Raw genomic sequence first — 24,827 nt, 5'->3', positions numbered from 1 at the left:
GCTCACACCAAAACATAGACATTAAGGAACTAGACCTAAGACCAACATGTATTATTTAGGTCACATAAAGTATTTTTTTTTTATCCTCCCCCCCCCCCCCCCCCCCCTTTCGAATCTGACCACTTACTTATTTATTGGTTATAAGGCCTAGTTGTTTTCCAGTACAGGACCTATGATTCCACTTCACCGGACACTTCCTTTTAGAAGTGTTTCTGTCCGGAATCTTTCTGTCACTTTCTATTTCGTTGTGATATCGGGCCTTGTTACATGTACTCCTTACCTAATTCAACGAAGTAGAGTTATGCATAGATCTAGGCCTACTGTAGATCTATTTGTGCAGGATAAAAACATATTAGTTAAGTGTATTTATGCAAGAGCTTGTGCTACCGTATGCAGGTTCACAGGAAAAAGTTAAAACTAGGGGTCAAAAATTGGGTCACAAATAGACTGCAGTAGACCGTCAGATAAGACAGACTTTAGACTGGTAGAGGGTCATATTATGTGACTGTGTAACCCGCCATCATGGTCGACTACAGTGTGAACGGCTCTGTCGCACTCTTACTTGTTAACAACCCACCTGTCAACGCACTCAGGTAAATATAAAAACAGTTATAAACTTTTGCACTGATAGTCGTTTGTCTGCATGCATGCATCCTACTTTAACTTTAGTACATCAAGCAAGTATTATATAGTCTATGATGAAAAATCCACAACCACCACCCCTTTATGCTGGCGGGTATGATAGTCTAACCTTTTACATACAGAAGGACATGTCTGTCCTGTACATGGGGTACACTAGTTGTTGATGTCCTCATGAATAACAATATAACTTGTGTAGACTAGCTTATACTTCAAGTTATAGGGTGCTGGTAAAATAAGGTGACCTTTTTATATATACTCTCCAGCAGAATACATTATACACCACCAAGATGTAGACGACACGCTCTTTCAGGGATGCCGAATATCTGCAAATTACATAATCCCAGGTGGTATAGCCAAGTTACATATATACTGTATAGTGAGCTCTATAGATTTCCAGTCACTCATCACAATATAATGTATAAAAGAAATAAAACATACAGATTCAGGACAGACTGAAATGGAAACTCATTTAATATCCTATGTATTTATGGCACACTACATGTATACTATATGTTTCACATTACATACAGTATATGCATATATACACATTGCCTTGAATGTTTTTCTGATGGTTTTTGCAGTTATGCTGTCAGAAAAGGTTTGGCTGATGGGATGTCAAAGGCGACAAAGGACAAAAAAGTGAAGGCAATTGTCATAGCAGGGAAAGGAAGGACATTTCCTGCTGGAGCGGACATTCGAGAATTCAGTGGTCCAAAAAGAGGTCAAGATTGTTTTTCATTACTGTATAATGAAATACCGATGAAGATTTTAAAAACATTGGAGAATGGCCCATATGACTAAATCTACCCTTTTAAAACATTGATGATCGAATGGCCCATGACTAGATCTACACTTTCCTGTCCTTGTTCAGTGTTCGTTTTAAGCTTTTGTTTGATGAAAAAATTTGATGAATAACCAAAATTTATTTGATCATGAGAACAGGCTTAGCCATTTCCCTGAAATACAAAACAGAAACTGAACAAGTTGAAAGTTACGAAGTCTACAAACGGGTCAGAGGTAACAAGTATAGTTGGGAAAAATTTGTTTAGTTTTGTATTTCTCTTTAACGTACATCAATACAATTCAGAAAGGTATATTTTTGCAAGTTTCAACCATCAAAATCGTACAATGTGCATGTTATTTTGAAAGGTTGTTAATTAGAAATGTGTTTCTGAAGTCAAAATATATGATTTTCTAAGCAGATCCTTGGTTGGTTCCTGTGGGCAATGGCATTGAGCAAAGTGGTAAACCAGTGGTGGCTGCTATCCACGGAACCTGTCTGGGAGGTGGCCTCGAAATGGCACTGTTCTGTCACTACAGAGTGGCCCTCAAGTCTGCAAAGTAAGTATCTAGGGTTGGCCCTCCTCTGTCACTATGATGGTACTCCTCTGTCACAAGGGTGGCACTGTTCTGTCACTACAGAGTGGCCCTCAAGTCTGCAAAGTAAGTTGCTACAGGGTGGCCCTGTTCTGTCTTTCAATGATGTCCCTCTTGTCTCTCTAGGGTGGCCCTCCTCTGTCACTTGGGTGGCACTCCTTTGTCACTTGGGTGGCACTACTCTGTCAGTAGAGTGGCACTCCTCTGTCACTAGGGTGGCCCTCCTCTGTCACTAGGGTTGGCCCTCCTCTGTCACTATGATGGTACTCCTCTGTCACTTAGGTTACATTTCTCTGTCACTAGGATGACACACCACTGGTACTAGGGTGGCCTCCTCTGTCACTAAGGTGGCACTCCTCTGTCACAAGGGTGGCACTCTTCTGTCACAAGGGTGGCATTCTTCTGTCACTAGGGTGGCACTCCTCTGTCACTAGGGTGGCACAATTTCACTAGTGTGGCACTCCTCTGTCACTAGTATGGCACTCCACTGTCACTAGTGTGGCATTCCTCTGTTACTAGGGTGGCACTCCTCTGTTACTAGGATGGCATATTTCTGTAACTAGGGTAGCACTCCTCTGTAACTAGGGTGGCACTCCTTGGTCACTAGAATGGCATTCTTCTGTAACTAGGTTGGCATTTTTCTGTAACTAGGGTGGCACTCCTCTGTCTTGAGGGTGGCACTCCTTTGTCACAAGGGTCGCACTCCTTTGTCACAAGGGTGGCACTCCTCTGTCATAAGGGTGGCACGCCTCTGTCACTAAGGTGGCATTCCTCTAACACTAGGGTGGCCCTCTTCTGTCACTAGGGTGGTACTCCTCTGTCACAAGGGTGGCACTCCTCTGTCACTAGGGTGGCACTCCTCTAACACTAGGGTGGCACTCCTCTGTCACAAGGGTGGCACTCCTCTGTCACTAGGGTGGCACTCTTCTCATCAAAAACAGATGATCTGTCTGTTTAACTGGTAAATGTGATCAGCAAAGTTATTTTTCTTCACCAAAACAAAAATTGTATTCTAAACTTGTACACTGGCCATTGACGGCAGTTATAACTTCATTCAAAATGTGAATAGGCACAATTGTCAGTAACACATCAAAAGTTTGTCATGTTAACTCTAAATCATCCTGAAAATATCAGCAGGTTTATATTTAAAACACAGTAACAGGGACTTGTACAGTACTGAAGATCCTACTTTAGTTTCTTCTTAATATCAGGTACTGGAACAGTTCTTTTTGTGTCGCCTTTGAAAAAGGAGACATATAGGTATTACTTTTCGGCGGCGTCAGTGTCGGTGTCGGCGTCAGCGTCGTCCGGAAAATGGTTTTCGTGCGATAACTTTAGTAGTTTAGAACGGATTAATTCGAAACTTCATGGGAAGGTTCATTACCATGATAGCTCGGACAAGTTCGATAACCAAAATTATTCGCACCTTTTTAAAAGAGTTATAGCCCTTTAATTTTTTGCGAAAATGGTTTCCACTCAATAACTTGAATAATTATTACAGGATTAATTTGAAACTTCATGGGAAGGTTTGTTACCATAATACTGTGGACAAGTTCGTTAACCAAATTTATTCGCACCATTTTAAAAGAGTTATGGCCCTTTAATATTTTGCGAAAATGGTTTCCACTCAATAACTTGAATAATTATTACAGGATTAATTTGAAACTTCATGGGAAGGTTTGTTACCATAATACTGTGGACAAGTTCGTTAACCAAATTTATTCGGACCTTTTTAAAAGAGTTATAGCCCTTTAATTTTTTTTGCGAAAATAGAATGTTCGTTACCATAATACTGTGGACAAGTTTGTTATTGTTTTTTTTCAATCAAGTCCTAGTTTTAAAGAGTTATGGCCCTTTAATTACTGGAATTAATTCAAAATTTCATGGGAAGTCTTTCGCAAGTTTTTAAAAGAGTTATAGCCATTTATTTTTTTCCGAAAACGGTTTCTATATTTTAATGGATTAATTCGAAACTTCATGCTGAGCTAGTATTGCTTGTTTTTTTATTCAAGTCCTAATTTTAAAGAGTTATGACCCTTTAATTATTCGCATACACAGGCGACACCTCCACTTCCGTGGAATTCTTGTTTATCTAAATAAGCACTAAAGAAACACTGCAGAAACACTTTCTTTCAGGGTTGGATTTCCGGAGGTGGCTCTCGGGATTTTACCCGGTGCTGCGGGGACCCAGAGACTGCCTCGTGTCACAGGACTTCCCATCGCCTTTGATATGATAACTTCAGGACGTCATGTTCCAGCGGAGCAGGCTAAGAAATATGGAATCATTGATGAGGTGGGTCAAGTTGTCAAAGTCTTACTGAAACACTTGGTTCTGTGGATTGTCTTTTAGTTCCTAAGGTCAAAGTTCAAGGTCACTGTTTTGTCTTTTAGTTCCTAAGGTCAAAGTTCTAGGTCACTGTTAATGTATTAGTTTGTGTACTCTAGCTGAGTTCTGATTAGACATTCTGATTCAAACTTCATATACTGCCTTTAATTGTTTGGCTGTTAGGTTAAATGATCAAATAGAACATTTGATTTGCACAATATGTTGTTTTTGGCCATCAAATTCTTACAAACCATTATTGTTGCAGATCCTTACTGAATATTCTGATTAAGTCAACAGTATGTAATTAGATAATACGTCATTATAATTGGTTCACTTCAATATTGACCAGAGAATATGTTGCTGAAGGATCTCCTACAAGCTAATAATCTTTTCGCAAACTTCACATTTCAATTTTTTTCTTTTTTTTTCATTACAGATTGTAACAGGAGATATAGTAAATGCCGGTATCAAGTATGCGATGAGTGTGGTAGGACATTCCACTATCCCACGGAGACTACGGGGCAGAGCGGTGCCCGATGCTGAAAATGTCCAGAAATATGCTGATGGTACCTTGTTTAACAAAACTAGACTGCTGACTCAATTCTTGTATAACTTCTGATGCATAGTATATCTTTTATGGATATTTATAGATCTGTGATATATAACAAGGAATAAATTGGTTCAAGTACAGGATATATACCCCTTCAAGGTGAAGGCCAAAGAAAGGAGTCAAGGTCATTATCCATCGCCTTTTGTCTAAGCCAATTACTTGTCCAGAACATGTAACATATTTCATTAAACATTTAAATGCATTTTACAATAGAATATGTGGATCTGTGATCTTTGATAAACTAGGCAAACAAAGAAGGGGGTTGAGACAGAAAAAATATTATATTTTAAATGTGCATTAAATGTATGATTGACAGTTGGTAGAGAGGTCATAATATTTCATTGTAGCTGCCATGGCTCAAGTGAAAAGGAAATACAAAGGATTCGAGGCACCAGTGGTATGTACATTGTATAATATATTATATCTATATAATTATATAAACAGGTTTCATTCACTTCAATATCCACTAAAGGGCAAAGTCAGTTATTTGATGCGTTGGTCTGAAGCATTATTGGGGTAAGAAGACTCTGTGTTGTATAACAGATAGTCTGGCTCCACTGGGGGCCAAGTAGCACCTACATTTATGTACAGTGTCCAGTTTGTGTAATAGAGATTAAAGTGTCCTTATGTATTGATAAAGGGACAGGAGTAAGAACTGGACTGAAGTGTTAGTCAGGGTTAGAAGCCTCCATGTTGTATAAACAAATAGTCTGGCTCCACTGGGGTGGAGGATGCCAATACTTTGAGTATGTAATTGAAATTGAGGAAATGTTTTGTCCTTCTCTGTCAATAAAGTTTTTTTTTATTAATTTTGGACTAGAGTATCATTGGAAGAAGAAGACTCAATATTTTATATGTAGTTTGTCTTTGTTTTGTTTTAGTACTGTGTGAAGGCTGTTCAGGCTTCGGCAGGAAAATCTTACGATTTAGGAGTAGAAAACGAGCAAACCCTGTTCAAGGTATTAGGACAGTCTGGACAGGCACGTGCTCAACAGTACGCCTTCTTCGCGGAGAGACTGGTTGGAAAGGTAAGGCCTTAGGATTCCAGTACAAAACCTCTAGGTCTTTAGTGGACAGAGTAGCAAAATAAACTGGTAAATACCAATCTGATTAAAATCAGCCGTTATATGGTGATATTTCTAGGTACTGCGCCTGAACATCATGTTCAAGCGTCAGATTGTAGATATTAAAGCATAATTTATTTCATTCATATCATTGATCATTCTGTATATGTTTGTCTTGCAGGTGTGATTTGATTTTCCTGAACTGATTCTGTAGAGCAAACTTTTATTGAATTTCATAAAGCATAAAATTCAAAATAATTTTTTTTTAATTCGAAAATAAAAACTAGAAAAACAGGATATCTGCATTTATTTTATTAAGAAAAAAAACCAAAAAAAACCACAGGAACTGAAAGACTTCACATTTAGAAATATTATTGGTTTCGGGGAAATCCTTTGATATGTGCTTCACCATCCACTGATCATAAGTTCTGTCTGTATAATTAAATATTATACATTACAATCTTTTACAGTGGGAAATGCCAGGGGGAAACTCTCAAACAGCCAAACCTGTTCCTGTAAAGTCAGTGGCAGTGATCGGGGCCGGGACTATGGGGACGGGGATAGCCGTGTGTATACTCAGTGCTGGTCTTCCTTGTTACCTGGTGGAGCAGAATTCAAAGGTACCGTACCTGTATGTTAACCAAACACCATCATTACCTGTATGTGAACCAAACACCATCATCACCTGTATGTTAACCAAACACCATCATTACCTGTATGTTAACCAAACACCATCATCTCCTGTATGTTAACCATACACCATCATCACCTGTATGTTAACCATACACCATCATTACCTGTATGTTAACCATACACCATCATCACCTGTATGTTAACCAAACACCATCATCACCTGTATGTTAACCATACACCATCATCACCTGAATGTTAACCATCATCACCTGTATGTTAACCAAACACCATCATCACCTGTATGTTAACCATACACCATCATCACCTTATGTTAACCATACACCATCATCACCTGTATGTTAACCATGCACCATCATCACCTGTATGTTAACCATACACCATCATCACCTGTATGTTAACCATCATCACCTGTATGTAAACCATACACGACCATTACCTGTATGTTAACCATACACCATCATCACCTGTATGTTAACCAAACACAACCATTACCTGTATGTTAACCATACACCATCATCATCTGTATGTTAACCATACACCATCATCACCTGTATGTTAACCATACACCATCATCATCTGTATGTTAACCAAACACCATCATCACCTGTATGTTAACCAAACACCATCATCTCCTGTATGTTAACCATCATCACCTGTATGTTAACCATCATCACCTGTATGTTAACCATACACCATCATCACCTGTATGTTAACCATCATCACCTGTATGTTAACCATCATCACCTGTATGTTAACCATACACCATCATCACCTGTATGTTAACCAAACACCATCATCACCTGTATGTTAACCAAACACCATCATCACCTGTATGTTAACCATACACCATCATCACCTGTATGTTAACCAAACACCATCATCACCTGTATGTCAACCATACACCACCATCACCTGTATGTTAACCATCATCACCTGTATGTTAACCATACACCATCATTACCTGTATATTAACCATACACCATCATCACCTGTATGTTAACCAAACACCATCATCACCTGTATGTTAACCATACACCATCATCACCTGTATGTTAACCATACACCATCATCATCTGTATATTAACCAAACACCATCATCACCTGTATGGTAACCTAACACCATCATCACCTGTATGTTAACCAAACACCATCATCACCTGTATGTTAACCATAATCCATCATCACCCTTAGTCGGGCTCTTCGGCAATCAAAGAAAATATTTTCATATTTGTATTAAAAGTATACCAAATAAGACATTTGATTATACTTTTTATAGTAAATCTTCATCTTTACACAATAGAAAAGTCCCCATGTGTTACAGAAATATATTGCCGCACTCATGAAAATGAAAAAAAAATTGTATTGTACGTATCACAATATGCAATACGATTGCAAAGTACCTAGTATGCTTTTGTGATTTGGAGGGGGGAGGGGATGATAACTCAGTCAGAGCAAGACCACTTGACCTCAAGTAAAGTTCAAAGTTCAATGCTCCCTTCCAGTGTCAGTTTATTTTTCTCGGGAAGTTGTGAAACGGACCGATCTGTGCTATCATGGTTGTGTGCTCGGGTAAGATACTTTACCCTAATTGCTTTAGATGGCATGGGACGGGCCTCCCGTATGTTGCTCAGTGAAGTAGTCACCAACTACTACAAAGGGACAAGGTATTTCAAAATGACTCTGGCTGCTCTCAGAGCAATAAACCTTGGAAACAAAAAACTGTGATATGCTAAATTGTTAAATCTGTGTCATATACTGTTAGCCTTGTTCTTGTTAACTCAGAGAAATGTTTTTGTAGTAGGTTCTGGGAAAAGTTTTTTTTCTGCATTTAGATCTGAGTCAAGCTTTCCTTTTTTTTTTTTGTAGTTTCTGGATAATGGAATAAGGACCATCAAGGCGCTGATGGAAGGCAGCGTCAAGCTGGGCAAGATTTCATTAGAGGTCGGTCGGCGAGCCACATCACTCCTGAAACCCACAATGAGCTATGACGACCTGACGGGTGTCGACTTGGTATGGTAACTTGTCATTGTACAATGTAACGGGTGTCGACTTGGTATGGTAACTTGTCATTGTACAATGTAACGGGTGTCGAATTGGTACGATAACATGTCATTGTACAATGTAACGGGTGTCGACTTGGTACGGTAACATGTCATTGTACAATGTAACGGGTGTCGACTTGGTACGGTAACTTGTCATTGTACAATGTAACGGGTGTCGACTTGGTACGGTAACATGTCATTGTACAATGTAACGGGTGTCGACTTGGTACGGTAACTTGTCATTGTACAATGTAACGGTTGTCGACTTGGTACGGTAACTTGTCATTGTACAATGTAACGGTTGTCGACTTGGTATGGTAACCTGTCATTGTACAATGTAGTAAAAGTAATTTGTCTATAGATGAACTGTTTGCTGAAATTTTTGCTGATATTGAATAGTTTAAACTCACGCTTATTTTCTAGAGCATGATTTTGTATACATTTTGTAATTCAAACAGGTTAATAAATTATACTAATCATATCAATCTATTTAATTTTGTTCTTACTGACTGAAGGTTAATTAATTTTATACCCAAACACCCGTAGAGAGAGTCAGTTTACGCGTGAAATGTTGATTTTGACATTATTGTCAGATGTACCAGAATACACTGTAATAAACAGCTACAGTACTAGTGAAACTCTGTTATATCCCAAACCTTGATAGCCTGAAAACCCTGCTTAACTCAAGCACAAAATTAAGTTTCAACAGTAGTATTCTATATAAGATCAGTTACCTGAATACTTGATATATCTTGGAATATTTTTTTCATGACCCCACCAACTTCTAGGATGACAGGTAACGAGGTTCAAGGTTCAGCTGTACATGTATTTCCCATAACTAAATGTTTGGTAATGATTGCATTGATTTATCTGCTAGATTCTGTACATACATAATGTAATTCAAAATTGTTGTATAGATTAATATATTCCAACAACAGGGTTGCTTTTTGTAATTGACTGTTTTGAAAGAAACTATTTCATGTTTTTTTTTTCTGTCAGGTGATCGAGGCGGTCTATGAAAACATAGATTTAAAAAAAGAAATTTTTGCCAAGTTGGACAGAATTTGCAAACCAAGCACCATCTTGTGTTCAAATACTTCAAGTTTAGACATTGATAGGGTAAGTAAAGTTTGAATGGTTGAGAGAGTCAGATTTCAGGACGAATACTGTTAATGTTAACATTGATCCACCATCTGGTATTGATGTTTACATGTGCAGTCCACTGTAATCCCATAAACACTGTATACATTTCAACAACTAAGTCTGTATCTATGTAAGCCTGGTAAATACTAAAGCAATATACCATTGGCTATAGATAGAACTTCTTTTTAACTCGATGGGTTGAGCATAAACCTAGTTGTCAATCCAGAGATACTGGGTTTGATCTAGAGGAAAAATTGAAAATCATTTTACCATGCTTTTGGCTACATAGGAGCCCTAGGGGCCGCAGTAGCCGAGTGGTTAAGGTGTACCGATACTTTATCACTAGCCCTCCACCACAGGGTTGCGAGTTCAAAACCTACGTGGGACAGTTGCCAGGTACTGACCGTAGGCCGGTGGTTTTTCTCTGGGTACTCCAGCTTTCCTCCACCTCCAGAACCTGGCACGTCCTTAAATGACCCTGGCTGTTAATAGGACGTTAAACAAAAAACAAACAAACATTGGAGCCCATGTAGGCACTCAGGAATTATACTTACTGTCATTTGTGAAAATATCACTATGACCCCAGGAAATGAGGACAAGTTCTTACCTGGAGACTTAGCATATGTAACTCTGGTAAATACTAGGCGCAACATACCGCTCGGCTAGAGAGAACTTATTTGAGCATAAGACTAGTAATTCAGAGGTCCAGGGCCGGATCCTAGCAGAAGCATTGAAAGAAATTTGATTATCAATCTCCTAACTACGATGTGTCACCTTTAGACATAAGCATGTTGTTTTCATACACATAAAATGAACATAGTGTAAAGCATTATCATTGGAGATCGTTTCTGTTGAGTTTTCTGTATTCGTGGAGAATTCCAAATTTTGAATCAGTGACCAGTCAATATTCAATATAAAGTTTGAGATAAATGTATATAATCATTTCCTGTTACAGATCGCCGTAGCAACAAAGCGACCAGAGAAGTGTGTTGGTGTACATTTTTTCGCCCCTGCATACCACATGAAGCTCCTGGAGAATATCTACAGTACAAAGACGTCGCCAGAAACAGCTGCTACAGTGATGAAGTTGGGCAAGACTATTGGCAAGGTACGACAACAGTAAAACAACAAGTTGATGCTAAGATGTACATACGACATATGTTTTGTATAAGTTAAACCTCATATCTTAAGATTTTATCATTTTTTATATTCCAGAATTTTTCAATTAGACATAAATTGCTACTTTTGTAAAACAACAAGTTGATGCTAAGAAAGTCACCAATACAATGTCTGCTGTTTACAGGTACCAGTACTGGTGAAATCCTGTCAGGGCTTCCTGGCCAACAGAATGAACACACCGTTTGGTAATGAAGTAAGTTATATTGATATATACTAGAAATAAACTAGTACATGAGCTTTTTTATGGTGTAATATAATACATTGTAGTTTTTATATTGATAATATGATACATTGTAGTTTTTATTATGATGATATAATACATTGTAGTTTTTATATTGATGATATGATATAGTTTTTATTGTGATGATATACTACATTGTAGTTTTTATATTGATGATATAATATAGTTTTTATTGTGATGATATAATACATTGTAGTTTTTATAGTGATGATATAATATAGTTTTTATTGTGATGATATACTACATTGTAGTTTTTATAGTGATGACATAGTAGTTGTTATTGCCTGTTGTTTATTTCTGTGTTTGAATTAAATTGTTAAATCTCTATATTCTATATTCTTTTTGATATTGTTCTGCATGACAACTCCTTGTTACATCTTATATGCACAAATTTTCCAAATTATTGATACAATAATTGATAATCTATATGAAAAAGACCAGTTTGTCCTCTTCATATCAATCTAATCCAAATCTAGATGTTACATGAATGAAGTGAGAATGACAATCTAGATTTTAATTAGATTGTCTTCATATAGATGTTTAAGACTAACTACAATTCATATATACATTGTATGTAGTGTATGAAACTTGTCTCTCACAGTCCACATTCCTGGTGGAGGAGGGGGCCCTGCCGTGGGAGGTTGATCAGGTGATGGAGGACTTTGGGATGCCTATGGGGCCCTTCAAGGTCAGAGATCTGTCAGGTGAGAGTGTTTTGGAGGTGAACTAATACTCTAGTGTGTCTTTGAATTCTTAGCCTATCAGATCATTTGCTGTCCATCTGGCTTTACATTTACTATTGTGATGTAAGCATTCCTCACGCTTGGCTGATTTAATACATTTACTATACTGATGTAAACATCCCTCAAATCTTTTTCAGGACTTGATATCAGTATGAAGATAACAGCCGAGATAGCAAAGACACTAGGTGTGACACTGACCGACGAGACTCGTTTTGTGGCGGGTAGCCGTTACAGTCACATGAACACCATGCTAGCAAAGAAGGGCAGGCTTGGCAGGAAAGCAGGTGAGAATGTAGGACTGGTGAGGATGTAGGATTGGTTAGGATGTAGGGCTGAGGAGGATGTAGGGCTGAGGAGGATGTAGGGCTGATGAGGATGTAGGACTGGGGAGGATGTAGCATTTGTTAGGATGTAGGACTGAGGAGGATGTAGGGCTGATGAGGATGTAGTATCAGGACAGTTGGTGAGGATGTAGGATTGGGGAGGATGTAGGACTAGTGAGGATGTTGGACAGGTGAGGATGTAGGACTGGTGAGGATGTAGTATCAGGACAGCTGGTGAGGATGTAGGACTGATGAGGATGTAGGGGTGGTGAGGATGTAGATCTTGTAAGGATGTTGGACTGGTGAGGATGTAGGACTGGTGAGGATGTAGGGCTAGTGAGGATGTTGGACTGGTGAGGATGTAGGACCAATGAGGATGTAGATCTTGTTAGGATGTAGGACTGGTGAGGATGTAAATTTTGTTGGGTGTAGGACTGGGGAGGATGTAGGACTGGAGATGATGTAGGTCTGGGGAGGATGTAGTATCAGGAAAGTTTGTGAGGATGTAGATCTGGTGATGATGTAGGGCTGGTGAGGATGTAGGTCTTGGGAGGATGTAGGACTGGAGATGATGTAAGTCTGGGGAGGATGCAGTATCAGGAAAGTTTGTGAGGATGTAGGGCTGGTGAGGATGTAGGGCTGAGGAGGATGTAGGACGGGTGAGGATGTAGGACTGGAGATGATGTAGGACGGGTGAGGATGTAGATCTGGTGAGGATGTAGGACGGGTGAGGATGTAGGACGGGTGAGGATGTAGGACTGGTGAGAATGTAGGACGGGTGAGGATGTAGATCTGGTGAGGATGTAGGACGGGTGAGGATGTAGGGCTGGTGAGGATGTAGGACTGGTGAGGATGTAGGGCTGGTGAGGATGTAGGACTGGTGAGAATGTAGGACGGGTGAGGATGTAGATCTGGTGAGGATGTAGGACGGGTGAGGATGTAGGGCTGGTGAGGATGTAGGACTGGTGAGGATGTAGGACGGGTGAGGATGTAGGGCTGGTGAGGATGTAGGACGGGTGAGGATGTAGGGCTGGTGAGGATGTTGGACTGGTGAGGATGTAGGACCAATGAGGATGTAGATCTTGTTAGGATGTAGGACTGGTGAGGATGTAAATTTTGTTGGGTGTAGGACTGGAGATGATGTAGGACTGGGGAGGATGTAGGACTGGAGATGATGTAGGACTGGGGAGGATGTAGGACTGGAGATGATGTAGGTCTGGGGAGGATGTAGTATCAGGAAAGTTTGTGAGGATGTAGGGCTGGTGATGATGTAGGGCTGGTGATGATGTAGGGCTGGTGATGATGTAGGGCTGGTGAGGATGTAGATCTGGTGATGATGTAGGATGGATGAGGATGTAGGACGGGTGATGATGTAGGACTGGTGAGGATGTAGGACTGGTGAGGATGTAGGACTGGTGAGGATGTAGGACGGGTGAGGATGTAGGACTGGTGAGGATGTAGATCTGGTGATGATGTAGGATGGATGAGGATGTAGGACGGGTGATGATGTAGGACTGGTGAGGATGTAGGACTGGTGAGGATGTAGGACTGGTGAGGATGTAGGACTGGTGAAGATGTAGGACGGGTGATGACGTAGGACTGGTGAGGATGTAGGATGGGTGAGGATGTAGATCTGGTGATGATGTAGGACGGGTGAGGATGTAGGGCTGGTGAGGATGTAGGTCTTGGGAGGATGTAGGACTGGAGATGATGTAAGTCTGGGGAGGATGCAGTATCAGGAAAGTTTGTGAGGATGTAGGATTGGTGAGGATGTAGGATTGGTGAGGATGTAGGACGGGTGAGGATGTAGAGCTGGTGAGGATGTAGGGCTGAGGAGGATGTAGGACGGGTGAGGATGTAGGACTGGAGATGATGTAGGACTGGTGATGATGTAGGACGGGTGAGGATGTAGGAGTGGTGAGGATGTAGATCTGGTGAGGATGTAGGACGGGTGAGGATGTAGGACGGGTGAGGATGTAGGACTGGAGATGATGTAGGACTGGTGATGATGTAGGACGGGTGAGGATGTAGGGCTGGTGAGGATGTAGGACTGGTGAGGATGTAGGGCTGGTGAGGATGTAGGGCTGGTGAGGATGTAGGGCTGGTGAGGATGTAGGACTGGTGAGGATGTAGGACTGAAGAAAAGTTATACACCGTACATGTATACAACTATTGTACTCCATCCTGTGACAGGTCCTGGTCATTGTATCAATAGGTGGTAGTGACAGACTTCATTATACTGAGGATGGATGAGTGACACTCTGGATTTACCTGGGCAGCCAGGTTTGTTTCCCTGATCAATCGTGATAAGGAATGGGCCGGAGATCATATACCTAACCATGTAGATTTTCTCCGAGTCCCTTGGTTTCCTCCCACAGTAATTAAAAACTCCTTGTGTGCTTTATTCAGGCCAACAAGTGTGATTTATTAATAAGTTATTAGTTGATATGAATAAAACTTTATTCTTGTTATTGTTGTAAAATAAATTTAATATTTATACTGCATGACTAATATTAACATACATGTGATGCACTGAAAGGGCAGCAGTAACACAGTGAGTACATTTATCAGAAAGTTCCCAGAAAAAAATCATATTGCGAAATCTGGGTGTACACGTGTAACTGGAGAAAATGTAAGGTTATATTTGCTTGTGTTGTACTTCAGGCAAAGGTTGGTATAAATACGAGAAGGCAGGAGGGAAGATTCCCACAATAGACGATGAGGTGATTTCTATATTGGATAATCACCGCAGGAACCTGGGGATAGAACGCCGCACTATCTCTTCTCAGGTAAACTATATATATAACTACAGTATGTACTCATAATTTTTTTTAACTTGTGACTGAAGTAACATGTTTGGCATTTTTTATTTGTACAATTCGCCATATAATTGTTCTGTAGCCATTTTTACCTATATACACTGATGTTATTCTGTAACTAGTTAAAGTAACTGGACAGGTGCACTGTCTCGCTCCTTTTATCACTTTGAGAACTTTTAAATATTATATTACAGGAGATCATTGAGAGGTTGCTGTTGAGAACTTTTAAATATTATATTACAGGAGATCATTGAGAGGTTGCTGTATTCCTGTATAAATGAAGGATTTAAAATACTGGAGGAAGGGATAGCAAAACGGCCAGAGGAAATCGATATCAGCTGGTGAGTTAGTCGACTTGTGGGAGTTATCTCCCTTCTAACGTTATAGTGATGATAGCATGATGCCCGGTGTATAGATTGTGAAACTAATATAAAAAGAGATAATATTCGGAGTTAAAATACAGTATTGGGGATAATGCATACACTGTGGTGAGTTCACTGTTGTCCAGTAAGTAATTTATTGGGTAAATATTACTGTTTGTTTGGTAGACATTTGAAACAGTACACATCTGTTAATTGAATATTTAGCCCAATGCATATTTTAAACACATTTTGTCACCTACATATTATTTTACATTAATAATACAATTTAGTCTAGTAGGAGCCTGAACTCACCATTTGTGATGTGTCATATTGCATACATCACTAACATTTTAAGTTAAACTTAAATATTGCTGAAAGAATTTCAATAGTTCCTGGAAATATTCAGTATATAGGCTTGATCAATCTTATTTTCCTGGTCAGAGTTTTGAAAAAACCTCGGTAAAATTCAAATCAAGGAAAACTCTCTCTTCTGGAATGCCTGGTCTGATAATCTTGATTCTCCATATAAATCAATATTTCGTTAATCAAACATTATTATATAAAATCCTTGATTTGGTTCCATTTTATACATTATCATATAAAATCCTTAATTTGGTTCCATTTTATACATTATCATATAAAATCGTGGATTTGGTTCCATTTTATACATTATCATATAAAATCCTGGATTTGGTTCCATTTTATACATTATCATATAAAATCGTGGATTTGGTTCCATTTTATACATTATCATATAAAATCCTGGATTTGGTTCCATTTTATACATTGTCATATAAAATCCTTGATTTGGTTCCGTGTTTTGACAGTGTTTTGTTGTTAACAGGCTGTACGGCTTCACCTTCCCCAAGTATCTCGGAGGCCCCATGTACTACGCCAATCAAGTAGGATTGAGTCGTGTTTACGACAGAATCTGCTATTACCATGAAACCTTCCGTAAGTACTGGGACTGTTTCTGATAATTTAGTAATCAATTTATTTTTGAAATTAAGATTTATTTTAAGATTCTGTATGTTATGAAGAAACTGGAAAGATGGTCAATTTGACACAAATCTTGGGTGAAATTTTGTAAATTTTGTGAACAGTTAGCAAGACACTATCTGGCCTTATTTCTTGAAAGTATAGAAATCTAGTGAAAAAAATTGACAATTTCAACACATGGCAGAAATTGTTCAACTGATTTCATTAAACAAATTCATGAGAAGGTCATCATTCATAACATGTGGCTGTAATAAAGTCACTGCACTTATTTAAAAAGTCAGAAACCCCTTTTAATTTCATTTTGATATTTTGTTATAGAAATTAGGTGTTTTGATAATTATACATGTAATCATTTTCAATTTTACAAAAGTGTATAATTCTCTACTACTCAGTGCTATAAGTAGTATATGGACAACATATATATATACATGTTTATGTATCAATGTAACAGGTATGCTTTCACCCATTACAGCATACAGCAAACATTGGGTGCCCAGTCTACTGTTACGGAGACTCAGCGAGCAGAACATCCCCATGTCACAGTGGATGGCCAGTCCTGGGGCCAAACTGTAGGTTATCACAGGTCAAGGTCACTAGAAGTCAAGGCTGACATTCATGTGTGAAATGACAATATATCAGTGTTGATAACAGAATAAGTTACTGGACAACTCCGGACCCATATCATCCAAGTTATTACACAATCAGAATTATGGAGATCTGGTGTAGACGGATCACATTACATTGTCAATGTACAGATCTCTCTTGTTTATCTAAACTTTAAACAGATTTCACTTTATTATTGATATATTACAAAAAGATTACAATCAGTTAAATTATGTGTAAATCTATTAATTGATTTGTAGATTTTTTTTACGGAACTACAAACTTTTACTGTTTTTATACAAGATGTTTGATTTTGTCTTAAGTATTAGTATAATTTTACAGTAGAAAATATGTCATAGAAGATGGTGCTTATAGGTGATCTACCTCATACAGATAATTACAGTACATTTCTGATTGAATAAAAACAGATGACCTCATGTAAGGCTGGTTCAGGCTGGCTCTGATTGGATACAGTCAGGTAATCTTATGTAAAACTGGTTTTGATTGACTTATGTAAGACTGTTTATGATTGAATACAATCTGATGATCTTGTATAGTATCAAGCTTTGCTAGAGGATAAAACTACTACATGTATGTGAACAGGGTGTAAGGCTGTTTCTGATTGGATACTCTATGTATGAACATGTAGACCGTGTTTGGGGTAACATCAAGAACACCTGTGTAACATCGTTTCTGATTGGATGTGAATGTAGGTGCTTTTGTTTATAAAGACTATGATATTATTTTGTGACATTGCAATGCTGTAGGTAATTGGATACAATGAGGTTATACATGTATATATAGAATATGCTGTTGTAAAAATGAAAAATTGGAATTAAATGTGTCTGAATTAATGTTTCCATTTAATTACAAAGTCCCGTTAAGAAATATGTATGCTTCAATGAAATTGGATCAAAAAATAAAAACCTCAATAAAAAATAATAAAAAATAACAATTATAAAAAAAAGTGTTTTTTTGTTTTTGCATTCAATGGGTATGTGTAGTGATGACAGTACCACACCAGTTACGTGTCATTACGATACCACTACCACACCAGTTACGTGTCATTACGATACCACTACCACACCAGTTACGTGTCATTACGATACCACATATTACAGCACTGGGCCTGTCGAAGTTGAATATAGTCCTGAAATATACGATGTAGTACTGTATACATGTTGCTACCCAGTCATTAATACATTCCACATGTATATGGAAACATACTTTTAATTGAACCTGAAAGAAAGGATAAAGAACAACTCTTTGTTTAAAACGTCGCTTCCAATGAGAAATAAAACATACATTTAATACTGAAGTAAAATGTCTTTTATTCGGTATGAAAAAAAAATATCGAAAATCTTAATAGCGCCTATGAAAGGTCATATAATGACCTTCACGTTGGTCTGTTAATTGACTATATTTCAATACTCCCTGTTTTTGGAGTTTCCTTTAATGATGAATTGTGAATTATAGGCAAAAAACGTTGATACAACGAAAATACCTATTACACAGTAGAATATGAATGATTTGATCATGTGTATTTTTTAATGTAAGAGTCTGCTTTTAAATACTATTATTTCTAATATTATATAAAAATGGTAGCGCCTATTAGTCTTGTACTTAAAGTTGCATTCCTTCGTTTGAATAAAGTTTAGGTCGTCAAAAGTAAACGTAGTGGAAAATATGGATTTTTCCAAGTAGTAAACGCTATACTCTTTACATGAATACGACAGTCTTACTCGCAAGATAAACCAAAGTTCTTCGAGTATTCAGTTCTGAAAATTCTAAAATTCGACCAAAGTATCACTAATTACCGCAAAGACATCCGGTAATTGTCTGCAATACACATTTTCCCTGTACATTTCGGCGTTCACTCAAAGAATCATCGTTCGGACATAGATTTCATCGATAGAAAATGTAGATGTTTCTGATGTCCGAACGAAGGAATGTAATAATTACTGTCGTCCTATCTAAACAAGACATGGATCACAAGCATCATGATCACGTGTTGAATACAAATATGACGTCACTATTACAGCTGGTGGGGTCAAGAGTCACTACGAGCTTTTCGTTGTCGTGCGAGACACTGACGGCCTGCGGCCCCATGACACCGTCATGTCGCTGGAGGTGTTCTCGGATAAGGACTCCACGACCGTCAACATGCTGTATGTTATCCGTGCCCCACCCACAAACATAGAATGTATCCCCTTCCCCACGGGCTATTCCCCGGGGTGATGCAAGACAGGAATGTTTATAATCAAACTTTAAAGTTTTAGACGCATCCAGACACACCACCCGATCTTTCTGTGTATCGGACACGTAGAGAAATCTCCCGCCACTATCCCACGTGACATACAGCGGTTTTAGTAACAGTGGGCGGAACCCATCCTCTGGAGCTATGTGGTGCAGCAGGGTACCGTCCTTCATCAGAACCCGCACGGCGGGTGGATACATGGAGAGACACGTGACTGCTATCCTCTCGAATGCTATGCTAATTCCGTGGTACTTTTCTGTAGCCTTTATAGTCCGGATTGGGCTTATTCCGTTGATGGCAAGGAAGAACTCAATCACTCTAGCATCGGGAACAGTGACTGCGAATTCGCCATGACCAATTGCGGCAACGTCGAATGGTTCGTCGCGTATGATCCTCTCTGATTTGAACTGGAAATACGAATCGCAGAGTTTGAGTTTTTTGTTGTTTTTATCTGCAAATATCCACAAGCCAGTACTCAACTGAGCTATTCCTGTCAACCAGCTAGGAAGAATGTCGGAGGGTGTCCGCGCCGAGAATACCGGAAGTAGCGAAGTGGACTTACGTGACTTTTGGAATTCCCTTCCATCGTCATCACCTAAGAATACAGAATCGGCGTACGGAGTGAGTTCTCTAAACAGTGACCGTGTTCTGCTTCTCCTTCTCAGTAACCTTTCCGAGATAATGCTACTAGACCTTGACGACAGAGTTTTTGACCTTGACGACGACGGTTTGGATCTTGGCGATTTTGAGTGGATTGGGCCTGATGGGTTGCTGACTTGAATTGTCCCGAGTTTGGTGATATTTTGTGTCAGACTGGTCAGTTTGTTGTCAGCAATAAATGTGACGTTTCGTTTAGACATGTCAGTGCTTAGGCCTCGGAATCTCATCGAAAAGTCTTCTACGGCATTCTCGACTTGGTTCATCCACTGAAGAAAGTGGATGTCGCCGCCATTTTCTTTAGATTGTTTCAGTATTTCTTTTGAATTACTTGCAGCACTTAAAAGTGACTGAGCATTCCTTACTTGTTCCCCTAGTCTCTCCTTCTCCTGAGATCCGATTTCCTTGAGCTCTGTAGCCAGTTGAATTTCGCATTTCTGAAGCATGTCATTAATTCTCTTTCTCAACGATTTTACTTCGTCAAGTACTGTTGCCATGTTGTTGTCCATATGTCTGACTGCCATTTGTCTGTCGTCTGCAACGTATTCTGCACCGCGAGTCTGTTCGCTAAGTCTGTCCTGTAGTGACTTTACGCCATTTTGTTTAGTTTCCACCACTTCCGCCACTTCACGGACACTCCCACACTTCCGGTGACGCGTCGCAATACAAATATTACACAGAAGTTCCTCGTGGTCATCACAATACTGTGTTAGAACCTCGTCCTCGTGATATTTACAAGTAGGGGGCGCCATCATATCACGGATGGACATCTTCCTCATGGTAGCGAGATCCATGACTTTATGCTTCATTGTTTTCTTCAGAGATTGATGGAAGTCTGTACAATCATCACAGAGTGTTTCGCTACAATACCGACACCAGTGGGTGGCGTCGATCGACTTCTTCTTTCTTGAACATGGTTGGCATGGAACTTTCATTGAATTCCGCGCCAGAACCACGTCCACCATTCCCGAAACCATTGTGTTTTCTGGGAGGTTTTCGATGGTACTCTGTGGGGCGTTATTTCGCGAGAATCCCGCGGGTTTGAAGCACAATGGGCATGCGTAGTGGCCGGGTTGACCACCAGTGTTTTGAACATCTTGAGTGATACACTTCTTACACAGCGTGTGGAGACATGGGAGATACCGTGGGTCTGTGTAATACTTCTTACACAGGTGACAGGTTAGAAAGTCCTCCGTACTCCGGCCGACCATTGTCTGGTTTGTCTTGGTCAATATACAGGCCTGCAGGTAGGTCCGGTTTGTCCTGGTCAATATACAGGCCTGCAGGTAGAAAGAAGAGGCCACAAATAAAGATACAAAAATATCGAGAGCACCATGCAGCTAGCCTTGAATTTCAAATAACTATTTCTCATAAATCTGAAGAGTGAAAACAGTGTCAAATAGATATGTGCCTTCAATTGCAAGATTCAGATATCATTTTAGGGAGTCTAAACTATTCACTCAGGGGTCTACTGAACTCCCTGGTAAAGTGTAAGATTCTAGAGAAACGATACTTTAATCCTAGTTATCAAGGATCTGTCTGGTAACATGCAAACTACTGTAGTTATCTCCCTTGAGTTATACAGGTTTCTCTTGACAACATCAGCAGTACATAACAACATTCGTATTCTATTTTAGATACAAATATCCTACGATAAAAATCTAATATGCCACACCATCGACAGATTTCTAATTTTCAGGAAAATCCAAGGACATCGCAAAGATTCTATGAACAACAGAGGATGGGTAAAGTTTTACCATCTCTGTTCCGTTGATAACTGTTGAAATGCTTAAAGTAAAATAATGTTCAACCTAATTATATCACGGCTAATAACATGGTTTACCTCAGTATCGGCCTGTATCTCCGGATGTCAGATTGTTGTACGGCAATAACCTCTTTTTACCGTTGTCCAAAATGGCTACACACATTTAAACAAATCGGTAGTTGAAAACACACTCAATATTATATACTGGTACGTATTGCAGCATAGGAACCGTCAAAGTTATTTAGTCCCGAATAAAAGTACCCGTATGTAAACTGTCCTTTTTAATAACTGGCCTCCAACAATAGGGAACACCATTAATGTCGCGGGGGACACTAACGGCCTTTCACAGAGATGCTATTCAAACGTTTAAATGCTCCACTCTACCACAAAGAAATTATAATTTTCAGGTTGACACGTAAGAGCAAATAAAAATTGAATTCATGAGCAAATTAAATACCAATACGATTATACATTTATCATACACTACCAGAGTCTTTTGTGCGGCACAAAGAGGGTATAATAAACACAACGATAAATGGACAAGTGTTAGAATCAGAGACGTGTACATGTATGTAGGTATTGTATACTAAAGTTAAAAGGGTTTTGTATAATTACTATATGAGTAACTGAACGTATACCTAAAGAGGCCGCCTGTTTCATGTGGAATGTATAGGTTCAATATATTTAACAGTATAGAACATTTGTTCCAGAATACTTTGGAATCTAGAATGAACAAGATACAAGCTAAATATCTACTATGCAATTATTAAAATTAATTGTGCTAATATTATATATTTCTGGTAGAGTAGGGACTAATATTGTTTCTATAAATACTAACCAGATACATACACATATGGTACTACGGGGACAAATCATATATAGACATACATAGATATATTGTTGTAAACATTGACTGTTCTTACAGTAGAAATGTTTACATCACATGACCGAGTTGATGTTTAGGCTTCGCCACCTTAAAAATACTGGTACGCGGAAAAATTAACAACTCTGACGAGTCCTAGAAGGACGAAAAGCTGTGCGATGCAGTTTAATTGATTTCTCGCTCTTCTGTTTCGGAATTTATTTTGAAATATGCTACTAACTTGTGTGTGTTTTTTACACTTCATAGTAGCCCGAGTTTCCTCTGGTCCTGACATCATGTCTGGTAAACATGGTGTCAGGGCCAGAGAAAACTCGAGCTAACTTCATAAATACTGTAGTCCTCAAATTGTTAAACGCAGTACAGAAATAAATGCTATACCGACTTCCCGCAAAATCAGTAGAACTGGAGAACCGTTAGTAAGTGAGTATGTAATGATATCGGAAGTGTATAAAAGTGATGTGCTGATCCGGTTTAGAAGTTGTGGGTACTAGCTTTAGACAGTGACTGTCATTCCCAGACCTTCTAGCTGGTCGTCAGACATGGAGGTTTCTTCTGTATTTATTTACTGCCATTAAGTCACTACGGGTGGTGTATATTGTGTAGATCCTGTGGTTTCCTTCTCCAAAAGACAATTCGTGTTCTGCCATCTTCATCTCCCCATCTCCCAGCTGCCATGTCACCTCCCCCTCCCCTCCCCCACCCTCCGGTACCCCACCTGCCAACTCCCCCTCCCCTCCCCTCCCCTCGCCTCCCCTCCCCATCCCCGGTACCCCACCTGCCAACTCCCCCCCTCCCCCTTCCCATTTTCACTGCCATCTCCTCCATCTAACTTTTTTGACATTATGACATACATTAAGACACTACTGCTCCTCTCCTTATAAAACACTCGGGGTTAAACACGCACCTGTAGGGAGGAGGAAATCATAACTCATATTGGACAGAGCATGAATACCGCGAGTTAGAATTAAACAGGGCTCGAGTCTACCGAGGGAGTATCTATCAGATAGTTAGGGTTATAGAAAGTCACTCATGGGCTTAGTTAAAATAGCGAGAAGGATGTACCCCTTTCTGTCTATGTAGTACACCATTCCATTTTTATATGACCGAACAGAATCCATCGAATGTATTTCGACATAACATCTTCGAGAATGTTTGAAACTCCCTACAGATTGCACAACGCTACACTTTTCACCCGGTAGCGTCGCGTAATGCTATCAACCGTGGGTATCACCGACGATACTTCATTGTATACCTACGTCAAAATTGCCAGGTTGAAGTAGATTTAGACCTATCGTAGTTTGCCTCGTTTCCGGTAGAACACCTTGGGTACTAGTGATCACCAGAATGGCTTTCCAGAGACCAGACATCAGAATAGCAAAACATTCTTCGACATATTGACTTTTTCGGGTTTTCGTGATCGGGAGGCGTTGCAAACTGACGATTAATATGATAGCCAAATAAAGTTTGGAATGGAAGTTTGATTTCCAAGAGTTCCAAAGTATGCAGAAGTCGAGATTTGATTCAGTTTTCGACGTGTTTTAGCACCAATGTACATTGTAAGTTACTTTAGAGCAGACGACAGTCCACCTCGAGCAGACGACAGTCCACCTCGAGCAGACGACAGTCCACTTCGAGCAGACGACAGTCCACCTCGAGTAGACGACAATCCACCTCGAGCAGACGGTAGTCATGTTACGGCCCTTTTCGTATGGATTGCTAGTGACCATTATCCTCTTTAGTGCGGTGGACGTTAAAAATCGGAAGTTCCGGGACGAGATCATTATTAGAACAATAGAAGTCCATCTGATGGTGACGCTGGAGGGTCATCTTCCTGAACTTGTTTCACAGGTATCACATCAAATCATGTTACAAACCCCTGTCCACTTAACTAGATAGATCTTCCTAAACTTTGTTTCACAGGTATCACATCAAATCATGTTACAAACCCCTGTCCTCTTAACTAGATAGATCTTCCTGAACTTTGTTTCACGGGTATAACATCAGATCATGTCCTCTTAACTAGATCGCCGTGTTTACTTTGAAGATTTCTATGGTGTCCGCATTATTGGTATTCGTTAGACTGGCCCCCTGTCTCTAGGATATGTCTGATTCTAGATTCAAACTAGGGGGAGATAATC

General features: G+C 39.4%; 2 protein-coding genes and 1 long non-coding RNA gene across 3 annotated transcripts; 1 reads left to right on the top strand and 2 right to left on the bottom strand.

The window, feature by feature from the left end:
• Positions 1–121: 121 nt before the first annotated feature.
• On the top strand, positions 122–18,060 carry LOC117343813 (peroxisomal bifunctional enzyme-like). Its single transcript, XM_033906330.1, has 18 exons — positions 122–593; positions 1,224–1,363; positions 1,845–1,983; positions 4,156–4,312; positions 4,782–4,911; positions 5,303–5,352; positions 5,837–5,983; positions 6,490–6,639; positions 8,540–8,683; positions 9,715–9,834; positions 10,814–10,966; positions 11,162–11,230; positions 11,880–11,982; positions 12,159–12,305; positions 15,009–15,133; positions 15,407–15,504; positions 16,370–16,479; positions 16,997–18,060. The coding sequence occupies exons 1-18, from the start codon at positions 523–525 to the stop codon at positions 17,095–17,097; spliced, it is 2,154 nt and encodes a 717-aa protein (XP_033762221.1). The 5' UTR covers positions 122–522; the 3' UTR covers positions 17,098–18,060.
• LOC117343814 lies at positions 7,342–7,721 on the bottom strand. The gene is made up of 3 exons (XR_004536085.1): positions 7,607–7,721; positions 7,418–7,529; positions 7,342–7,375 (listed from the first exon to the last, which is right to left on the bottom strand). It is a non-coding gene; the product is annotated as an uncharacterized LOC117343814 (long non-coding RNA).
• A 383-nt stretch (positions 18,061–18,443) lies between the features above and the next one.
• On the bottom strand, positions 18,444–21,324 carry LOC117344370 (E3 ubiquitin-protein ligase TRIM56-like). Its single transcript, XM_033907120.1, has one exon. The coding sequence runs from the start codon at positions 21,250–21,252 to the stop codon at positions 19,132–19,134; it is 2,121 nt and encodes a 706-aa protein (XP_033763011.1). The 5' UTR covers positions 21,253–21,324; the 3' UTR covers positions 18,444–19,131.
• Positions 21,325–24,827: the final 3,503 nt, after the last annotated feature.

This window comes from Pecten maximus, chromosome 15, assembly GCF_902652985.1.
Source record: "Pecten maximus chromosome 15, xPecMax1.1, whole genome shotgun sequence".
NCBI classification, from domain to species: Eukaryota; Metazoa; Mollusca; class Bivalvia; order Pectinida; family Pectinidae; genus Pecten; species Pecten maximus.
This window is presented reverse-complemented; position numbering and strand designations above follow the sequence as displayed.

Excerpts from the sequence above, each read along its gene's own strand:
- LOC117343813 (XM_033906330.1), top strand. The coding sequence starts at position 523 with ATGGTCGACTACAGTGTGAACGGCTCTGTCGCACTCTTACTTGTTAAC. Across the intron at positions 10,967-11,161 it reads TGGGCAAGACTATTGGCAAG|GTACCAGTACTGGTGAAATC; the intron begins GTACGACAACAG and ends TGCTGTTTACAG. Across the intron at positions 15,134-15,406 it reads GCCGCACTATCTCTTCTCAG|GAGATCATTGAGAGGTTGCT; the intron begins GTAAACTATATA and ends ATTATATTACAG.
- LOC117344370 (XM_033907120.1), bottom strand. The coding sequence starts at position 21,252 with ATGGTCGGCCGGAGTACGGAGGACTTTCTAACCTGTCACCTGTGTAAG.